The 10,584-nt window shown below is 43.9% G+C and overlaps 1 protein-coding gene across 3 annotated transcripts in view; it reads left to right on the top strand.

Moving 5' to 3' along the window:
- Window positions 1-9,045: 9,045 nt before the first annotated feature.
- Window positions 9,046-10,584, top strand: part of IGFBP4 (insulin like growth factor binding protein 4) — a 27,230-nt gene continuing 25,691 nt past the window's right edge. For all 3 annotated transcript variants that reach the window (XM_044673149.1, XM_044673147.1, XM_044673148.1), the window contains exon 1: window positions 9,046-9,642. In XM_044673149.1, the coding sequence (XP_044529084.1) occupies window positions 9,294-9,642 (349 nt within the window). In that variant the 5' untranslated portion in view covers window positions 9,046-9,293. The remainder of the gene's footprint in view (window positions 9,643-10,584) is intronic.

Below are 10,584 nucleotides of genomic sequence, written 5' to 3'. Positions count from 1 at the left end.
CTATGATAGACAAAGCCTTTAGATTTTAAAGTAAAAGGAAACTGAAATAACTCAAGAGAAGTCCATCCACCTTCTTTCTAGGAAGGCCTAGTAGCCTTACTGAAGACTATGTGAATCTAGAAGAAGAGAAAGTCTACTGTCCAGTGAAATCTCATCCGGTAGTGACCAGTAGCAAGCAGACCTATGTTGTTTAATTTAATTTTTTTAAAACCCTCACCTTCCATCTTAGAATCAATACCATGAATTGGTTCCAAGGCAGAAGAATGGTAAGGGTAGGCAATGGAGGTGAAGTGACTTGCCCAGGGTCACACAGCTAGGAAGTGTCTGAGGCCAGATTTGAACCTGGGACTTCTCATCTCCAAGCCTGACTCTCAATCCACTGAGCCACCCAGCTACCCCCAAGCAGACCTATATTAAAGCAAGGATAAATGGTGGCATTGAGAGACCAGTTGGGAAGAACACCCAGTGGAGCTTGGAATAAGCCTAGTGGGAATAGCATGGTGACATCATGAGAAGGTACAGGGAGCCCTGAAACATCAGGAGTGGGGGGTTCTCCTTAATGTATGCACCAAATGTGAATTTCATGCATACATGTGCCCATCTGCATGTGCTTCACAGCAGCAAGTACTTTCTAGCTATATATATTCCACCTTTTTATATTTATTAATTATCCATATATTTATTCTGGACATTGATGGTGTGTTTGTAGGAATACAGGGTGTTACAGGTTTATTGGGGGAAATGTTTCAGGACTACTTCTCTTGGGTTATTTCATTAAATGTCTTTGCTTTGAACTAAATGTGTCCTTTAGGAGCAGTTGTGGATAAGTGGTTAGAACACTGGACTTGGAGTCAGGAAGATGTGAGTTCAAATCCAGCCAGAGATGCTTCCCGGATGTGTGACCTTGGGCAAATCACTTAACCTAGGAGTCAGCCAGGTGGCTCAGTAGATAATCAGGTCTAGAGAAGGGAAGTCCTGGGTTCAAATATGACCTCAGATATTTCCTAGCTGTGTGACCCTGAGCGGGTCATTTAACCTCTGATTCCCTGATAGAAGGATACACTAGATCCACTGGAGTAGGAAATGGCAAACCACTCCAGTATCCTTGCCAAGATAACTCTGTGGATAGCGATGGTACATGGGGTCACTATGGGATTACAAAGTCAGATGCAACTGAACAACAGTTATCTCCTTTAGCTGACTAGTAAAGTAATTTTGAATTGGATGTGGACCCACAGAGTACCCCCACACTGGGGTAACCTTGCTTTAGGGACACCACAGTCTAGGGGAAAGACTTGGATTTATATAGCATGAACATTGGGGTTTGAACACCAGCTCTGTCACTCCCTGTTGACCTCGAGCAACTGTTAACATTTCTCATCTATAAAATTTCCTCATCTATAAAATAAATAGATTGGTCTGGAGGACTACAAGACCACTAATGTATCTTATAGCTTTCACTCTCTGATCCTATGACCCAGCAGGTGAGTTTTTGTGCTTTCCCAGGGGTTACATTCTATTTCCCCAACTAGAAATTGGATCTAATTCTTAGAGGTGCCATGGAATGCTGCCATTTTCCAAGGTATCCCAATTGGAATCTCACAGGGTTCTTTACCCACCCAGAGCACAAAGAAAAATCTGAAAAATGACTTGTAGAAAGTAATTTTCTGTTTTGGCTTTGAATGCTTTTCTTTTTCTTATGTGCTTGTTCCTGGTTTGAATAGAAATTGTTCTGGGATGGGCAGTTTAAGTCTGAAATGGAAACAAAATGAGATACTTGTAGGTTATTCAACAATGAACAAAAAAAAAGTTTTACATAACTATAGCAAGAAAAGAATTTTTAATATAGATAAGCATGAAGATACCTTGAATTACTTCAGTCAAGCAAAGGCCTCTCATCCATGATGATCCTCCAGCCAAACCTTAGAGAAGAGAGATGTTTCCACTTTCCACCTCCCCCTCTTCCACTTTCTCTTCCTTCTTTACCTCCTCCTTCTCTCCTTCCTCCTCCTTTTCTTTCTTTTTTTCTCTTCTTTCCCTCCTCCTCCTCTTATATCTCCATCTCTAGTAGGTATGGCACTAAATAAGTAAATTAATTCTTCTTTTACTCCTCCTTCTTTTCTTCCTTTTCCCCCTTCTTTTCCTCCTCCTCCTCTTCTATCTCCATCTCTATCTCCTTCTTCTCCTCTTCTACCTCTTTCCTCTGAGGAGGAGGAAGTGGCATCAACAATCTGAGCCCTTAATCATCTGAATCAACTGAGCCCTTTTCCCCCCCAAACTTTTACCTTCTATCTTAGTATCATTTCTATGACAGAAGAGTGGTAAGGGCTAAGCAATCTGGGTTAAGTGACTGGCCCAGAGTTACACAGCTTGGAAGTATCTGGGGTCATATTTGAACTCAGATCCTCCTGATTTTAGGCTGGTGCTCTATCTGCTGTACCACTTAGCTGCCCTTCAACCCAAGTCTTTGTGTTTGTGTGTGTGTGTGCGTGCGTGCGCGCATGCACATATTTTAATTAATTAATTTACAAATATCTCAGTCTTTCCTTGCATAGAAGGCATCATCTGGGGAGTAATATATATATATGTATATGCATGCATATATACATATATATATTATGTCTTTCATTTTTCTGTTTTTAAGTTCATTCCCAAGTTACTCTTCAAGTATTACATTCGTAGATATATATATAACATTCCCTTGGTTTTACTCATTTTGCTGTTCATTATTTTATGTAGTTTTTCCCAAGTTTAAAAAAAAAATTAGCCCACTCGTTGTTTCTTATGATGAAGTAGTATTCCATCACAATCATGTTTAGCCATTTCCCAATTGATGAGTATCCCCTCAATTTCCAGTTCTTTGCCACCACAAAGAGAGTTGCTATAAATATTTTGCAAAGTATAGCTTCCTTTTCTTTTCCCCTGATCTCCTTGAGAAACAGACCCAGCAATGGTATTGCACAGTTTTGTAACTGTCTGGATATAATTCCAAATCTCTCTCCAAAATGGTTGGATCAGTTTGCAGTTCCACCAACAGTGTATTGGTGTCCTCATTTTTTCACATCTTCTCCAACATTTGTCATTTTGTCCTTTTGTCATTTTAAACAATCTGATAGGTGTGAAATATATCTCAGAATTATTTTGGTTTGCATTTCCCTTATCAGCTGTGATTTAGAACATTTTTTTGTATACCAAAAATGGCTTTGATTTCTTCATCTGAAAATTGTCTATTCATGTCTTTTGCCCATTTGTCAACTGGAGGATGGCTATTATTCTTATATATTTGACAAAGTTTTCTATATTTAGATATGAGACCTCTATATGAAAGGCTGTCTGTAAAAATTTCCCCCCTAATTTTCTGCTATAAATCTTGGCAACATTTATTTTATTTGTATAAAATGTTTTTAATTTAATGTACTCAGAATTATCCATTTTACAATTCCCAGTGCTCTCCATGTCTTGTTGACTTGTAAATTCCTCTCCTATCCATAAATCTAATAAGTAACATGTTCACTTTTCTTCTAATTTACTTATGATATCTCCTTTTATGTCTGGATCGTGTATCCTTTTTGATCTTGTCTTAGTGAATGGTTATAAGATATTGGTCTATACCAGTGGTTCCCAAACTTTTTTGGCCTACCACCCCCTTTTAAAAAATATTACTTAGCGCCCCCTGTCACATACTATCACTACCCCCTTACAGTTATTCACCGCCCCCAAATGCACCTGTGGCCATCACCGTCCTCCTGGATCGCTGCAGCACCCACCAGGGGGTGATGGCGCCCACTTTGGGAATCACTGGTCTATACCTTGTTTCTGCCAACCTTCTAGTCATCCCAACAAGTTTCACCAAATAGTGATTTCTGATCCCTCAAACTTGGATCTATGTTTTTGTTGAATATGAGACTATTATAATCTTTTATAACTGTTTGTTGTATGTCTGTCCTGTTCCACTGATCTACCTTCTATTTCTTAGCTAGTACCAAATAGTTTTGATCCCTCAAGTCTTGAAGAATGTCTCACTACTTTTTAAGGAAAAATTAGCCTAACCTGTATGAGATGAGGAGGATTTAAGACAGTACTACCACAGAAATAAAACAAAATTTACATTACAAAAGCACTCATCCTTGGTTAGGTGGAATTGGGAGAAGCACAGTACTTTAGTAGAAAAAGGGGTAGATTTAGGATTAAAAAACTTGGAGTTAATTCATATCTCAACTCTAACGCTTGAGTTAGGTCATTATGGGCTGATTATTCTACCTCTCTGGATCTCAATTTTTCTCATCTTTAAACCAAGGACATTGATACTTATCCTACTTACCTGACATGGTTGATGTGATATTTGTAAACCTCAAATATGATGTAAATATAAGTTATTTTCTAGCATATTGTTTTTAGTTCTGGAGATCATATTTGAAGAAGGACTTTGACAGGCCGGAAAACATATAGAAGAGGGCAATTGAATAGCGAGAAGATGAGAGATCGGGCCCTGTGAGAATCAGTGGAATGTTCTTGGGATGTTAGCCTGGAGAAGAGATGACTTAGGAGGGCTATGAAACTGTTTCAAGTATTCAGGGGGTTACCATATTCAACTTCGCCCCAGAGAGCAATGGATGAGAATTATTGGGAGTTAGATTATAAGTCCACAAAATGAAAAACTTTCTAACAGTTGGATCAGATCCAGTGTAGAAAGAGTTGCCTTAATAATGTCTGGGAGGGAGCAGCTGGGTAGTTCAGTGGATTGAGAGCCAGGCCTAGAGATGGGAGGTCCTGGGTTCAAATCTGGCCTCAGACACTTCCTAGCTGTGTGACCCTGGGCAAGTCACTTAACCCCCATTGCCTAGCCCTTATTGCTCTTCTGTCTTGGAACCCATACATAGTATTGATTTCAAGATGGAAGGTAAGGGTTTTTAAATTAAAAAAAAATATCTGGGAGTCTTCAAGCAGAAATAAGATGAACACCTGTAGGGGACATTGCCAAGGGATATTTATTTAGGTACTGTACAAAAAGAGGCCATAGGTGGATTTGGCCCATAGTGTGCTGACTCCTAAAGGATCATAGAATCCATTTTTTTTAAACCCTTACTTTTAGTCTTAGTATCAATTTTAGGACAGGAGAGCAGCAAGGGTGAGGCAATTGGGGTTGTGACTTGCTCAGAGTCCCACAGCTAGGAAATGTCTAAGGCCATTTTTGAACCCAGGTCCTTCCAATCCCAGGCCTGGCAGTCTATCCACTGAACCACTTAGCTGCCCCATACAGCATACTTATAATTGTTTTGGTCCATTGCAGCTCAGAGTTCTCCAGTTCAAGAGTTCTATCCACCTCAGACTTCCCAATGTGGGTTGCCATGTAGGCAGCAAGGATTTGGGGTATATGACAATCACAGCCTGTTTTCGTGTTTCTTTTCTTTTTTTGAAAACCCTTACCTTCTGTCTTTGAATCAAAGAGGGTTAAGTGACTTGCCTCGGGTCACATAGCTAGGAAGTGTCTGAGGCTAGATTTGAACCTAGGACCTCCTGTTTCTCATTTGGCTCTTAATCCACTGAGTCACCTAGCTGCCTCCTTGTGTTTCTTTTTAAAGGGAATGACAGCTTCCTTTTGATTGTCCTTCCACACTTCAGAGGGCATCTGAAGACTCTGAGACTTCCAGGGAAGGATGGGAAATGAGCTGACCCTTTCCCTTTCTGGCATCATGGTGACTACAGAAAACATGTTATTTTCTGAGTCCATGACCAAGCAGAAACATTGAGGTGGGAATGCCTAGGATTGGAGGTGACCATGTGAATTTGGGAGGTCCAGAGATTCATTAGTCTGTGAGATGGAGTAGATCTGTGACAGAGAAGATCGTCCTAACAGGATGATGTCTGGGAATTGTTCAGACAGTGCAGAAGTGAGATAAAATGGGGCTTGCCTATTTGGTGGTCCCCAAAACTGCTTAAGGTACTGTTGAGGTTTAAGCATCAGGCTACTCAGAGGTTACAATAATATAAAGTTACCTAAGATGTTTAAGTTATTTAAGATATAGATTTAGTTAAGGGGTCAAGCCTATCTCATAAGTTGCAATAATTGAATCTTATTTAACTTGTTCTGTTAATGCTTGATGTGAGTGCTCTGTTCTTTAGCATTTCTCTGTGTGTGTGTTTATATGCAAATAGGAAATAAATAACTGCTCCATACCTGATTTATACTATACATTGAGTACCTTTTGCCATCCCTCTTTGGGTCGACTTGGACATAAACCAAAACCTAAATTTCATTTTATTTTTCTTAATTTAAGCATTTTCCCATGCTTACATGATTCATGTTCTTTCTCTCCTCTTTTCTTTCCCTTCTTCCAGAGCTGACAAGCAATTCCCCTGGATTATACCTGTATTATCACTCAATACTTATTTCCATAGTATTCAATTCTGTAATAGAGCAATCTTTTAAAAACCAAAACCCCTCATCTTATAACCATATAAACAAATGACAAATCAAATACAAAACTTAAGTTTTAAATGAACTGTTCCAACAAGTATGCAAAAATAAGTATACAAAATAAACCAACAAGTATGCAAAAAGAAGTGTTCCTTCTCATTAGAAGCCAAGTTCTGCCAGAACTGAACTGGGTCGGAATGGGTGAGCATGGTAGCCTCATAGAGAAAAAGGGGGAAAAGACTAGAGCCCAGCACCATGGGCCAGGTTGGGATTCCTAACCGTTTGATAGGATGCTGTGTGAATAGAGGAGTCCCCTGTCTAGGGCCATTTCCCCTTTACCCATTGGAGCTGTCATTCCAGGAGTGGCCATTAGGTGTCAGCAGTTTTCAACTTTTCAATGACTTCTCGGCTCCTCCCCCTCCCTCCTTTGCCTCTCCCCCCCCCTCCTTTCTTCCAGCCAACTGGTCCAAGCCCTTGGATTCATAGAATGTCCGAGCTGGACGGGATCTTAAAAATGTTTGAGTCCAACCCCAACCAGGGAGAGGAAACTGTAGCCCAGAGAAAAAAAGCAACTTGCCCGGGGCCTCAATCGTCCATATACCCCATTTTTCGTTTAGGGTCGGGGCTGAATCATGGAAATCCATGTCCCACGACCTCCGAGGAGGCAGGACTGGAGACAGGATATCTCTCCCAAGGGAATTTGATAGGACAGGTTCCATTGTTTTCCTCTCAGGTTTGTTAGGTTTACACCACCCCTCCCCCTGCCTTACCCCTCCCCCCTCCCAACCCCCCATCTTCATTTGCCTCGTTCTAGTACCCAGGCAAGAAACCTTGAGAAGTCACCCTAAGCAGAAAGGGCTTCTGGGCCAGAGGTCAGAGTGGGGGTGGGGGGAGGGGAAAAAGGTTCTATAAATGTAGAGAACTCAAGGAATCAGATTCTCGATTTTCTCCCTTATCTAGGTGAGTGGTGGGCTCTTTCATCACTGGAATGGAGAGGAAGGTAGTGGTGGGGAGGGGGTTGGTCTGTTCTAAAGCTTTTGGAATTTAACCACTACTAGACCAAACCTTCTTCCTTGGGATGTGGTAGGAGAAAGAATAAAGGGGTGTGGGGCAGCTGGGTAACTCAGTGGATTGAGAGTCAGGCCTAGAGACAGGAGGTCCTAGGTTCAAACCCGGCCTCAGCCACTTCCCAGCTGTGTGATCCTGGGCAAGTCACTTGACCCCCATTGCCCACCCTTACCACTCTTCCACCTAGGAGCCAATACACAGAAGTTAAGGGTTTAAAAGAAAAAAAAGAAAAAAAAGAATAAAGGGGTGCAGCCTAGCTTCCAAGGGATGATAACTGAGCATCTCTAGAAAGAATGGATTGAAGGAGGGCTGCGGGACAAGGGCAGTTCAGTTCCTTCCCCCCAGGGAGGCAGGGATGGAAGCAAGTGATCCTTCACCCCCGAGTTGTTAGGGATCCCCTCAAATTACTTTGAACTAAATTTTTTGTGGGTATCTTGTATCACTCCAGTAGAGTGAAGTCGGGAATTGTTTTTTTTTTTTTCTTCTCTGTATTCCCATTGCCTAGGAGGACAGTGTCTTGTACTTAGTGTCTAAAATGCCTATTGAAGTGGCTAGGGGAGGAAGGGTTTGGAGAAGTAAGCCTGTTATCTGGCCCTCAGATCCTGCCTGACTTGTCCCCAGGACCCTCTTTGGGGGAGGGGAGAGGCTATTACAGGTAATCTCCATTCCTAAAGTCTTCAGCCTTTTTAGAGGCAGCTAGGTGACTCATTGATAAGAGTGCTGGGCCTGCAGTCAGGAAGATCTGTGTTCAAATTTGACCTCAGACATCTTCTATCTGTGTGATCCTGGGCAAATCACTTAACTTTGGTTTTCTCAGTTGAAAAAATGGGGATAATAATAGCACTTAACCTATTGTTGTTGTGAGGTTCAAATGTTAGCACAGTGCCTGACACATAGTAGGTCTTTAATAAATTTGCGTTTCCTTCCTTGCTTGCTTGCTTCCTTCCTTGCATGGACCTTCCTTAGCGGTAGTGGGATGTTGCTGAAAGATTTTAAAAGTTTGGGGAAGGGAGGGATGGCAAAAATGGGTTCTCCACGTCCAAAGTCACTGGTTTGGTGTGGAGTGAGCCAAAAGGAGATGGAACAGCCTGGAGAATAGGATGCCTGCTTTTATTTTCCCTTGTGTGTGATGAGAAGGGCTCTGAAAGAATTCCAGTTATTGGGAGAGAGATCATGTGAAGAGACCTAGTTGGGGATTCTTTTTTTGGTCACCTTTTGTCTCATTTTCTTTTCTCCTTCAACTTCTCTCCCTCTTTTGACTCTAGGCTCTAAGTTCCATTCAGAACAATTCTTTGCTGCTTTCAAGCTGCCCCGCTTCCTTCCTCTTCAAGAAAAGGACTTTCAGATGTTGCAGAAAAAACTGGACAGGCATCTCTCTGGCTTCCCCTAAATAGCGCTCTCTCTCTCTCTCTCTCTCTCTCTCTCTCTCTCTCTCTCTCTCTCTCTCTCTCTGTCTGATTTGGGCTCCCCCACCTCTGGGAAGGAGCTGGGGGTGTGGCCAGGGGCCGGTATAAAGTCCGGGGGAGCTGGGCTCGGCCAAGCATTGCTGCACTGAGTCCCCCTGGTTGACGGCATCAGGCTGAGAATGCTGCTCACAGGCCCTGCTCCCAGGCACTCTCCCGTTCAGGCAGCTTCCTAAGTTCCTTGGCTGTGTCTTTGGTCAGCAGAAGTCTCCTACCCAGGGCTGAAGCTCAAAGGGCACCTGCCCCAGCCTGCCTATTTGTGACCTCTGCCGTTGCCTGGACCCACCTACCTCTCCTAAGTGTTGCTGGCCCTTGCTCCTCACCTGCTTACACCTCGTCTAGTCATGCTGCCTCTCTGCCTTGTGGCTGGGCTGCTGCTAGCCACTGTGCCGGGGCTATGTCAGGGAGATGAGGCCATCCACTGCCCACCTTGTTCAGAAGAGAAGCTGGCACGCTGTCAGCCCCCTACGGGCTGTGAGGAGTTGGTCCGGGAGCCTGGCTGTGGCTGCTGTGCCACCTGTGCCCTGAGTAAGGGGATGCCCTGTGGTGTATACACTGCTCGCTGTGGTTCAGGCCTACGCTGCTACCCACCTCGAGGGGTGGAGAAGCCCCTGCACACGCTGATGCACGGACAAGGGGAATGCATGGAGCTGGCAGACATCGAGGCCATCCAGGAGAGTCTGCAGACCACGGGTAAGGCACCGTCCACCTCTAGCCCTAACCTGCTTGTCCTCTGCCCCACTAGCAATCTCTCCACCCTAGGCCCACTTAGATTTGGTTCTCTCTAAATTGCTGTCTGGCAGCTAATCTCTCCCCTCTTGGGTCCTCATGTCTGGAGCCTGAAGTCCCCCAGCTGCCTCGTCTTCTTGCCCCCAAGGTTGAGGTGAGTGGCAAGAATACTTGGGAGTAGAGCCCAGACACAGGTCAGGACAGGCACAACTCAAAACATCTACCAGAGGGATTGGAACAAATAGTCTTGGAGGGCCCTTTGCCCCTTATCCTCCTCTCCAGACTTTCACGGTCCCCATGTCCACTGCAAGGCAGGATAGATGGTCTTGCTGCTTGCAGTAAAAGGGACCTACAAGTCCCAAGCCCCTGGAGCCTCCCAAGCCTCAGGTCTTTCTGCATGGGTCAGGTCTGCTCTGTTCTTTGTCTTACTGCTCTGAAAGCTGGAGCTTGCCAAGGGAACGACTCTGCTGAGTCTGGAAGGACAAGGAGGGGCAGGAAGACTGTGTGTGTGCATATATGTGAATGTATTTGGGGGGGGGCGGGTAGAGGGAGAAGAGGGAAAAGCACAGAAATAGAAGACAAATAGAGCCAAGATAGTTCCTGGTCTAAGACCTTCCTCCTTTTAATCTGGCTGAAGGTAGCTTGGTTAAACCTGAGTGGTCTTGGGAGCCAAGTTTGGCATTAAGGTGAAATTCATGGGGTTGGAGAAAGCTAGATTAGAGGGGCTTTGGGAAATGGTGGAAGAATTTCCCTTTCTCAAAGCCCTCAATCCACCTCCCAGAACTGGGGGGGGGGAGGGGGCAGGGTGTCAGGTCATTCAGGGGCAGGAGAGAGAGAGAGAGAGGGAGGGAGAGAGAGAGAGAGAGAGAGAGAGAGAGAGAGAGAGAGAGAGAGAGAGAGAGAGAG

Source organism: Gracilinanus agilis, chromosome 4, assembly GCF_016433145.1.
Source record: "Gracilinanus agilis isolate LMUSP501 chromosome 4, AgileGrace, whole genome shotgun sequence".
In the NCBI taxonomy this organism is placed as follows: domain Eukaryota; kingdom Metazoa; phylum Chordata; class Mammalia; order Didelphimorphia; family Didelphidae; genus Gracilinanus; species Gracilinanus agilis.
The sequence above is the reverse complement of the archived record's forward strand: the minus strand, read 5'-3'. Positions and strand labels throughout refer to the sequence as shown.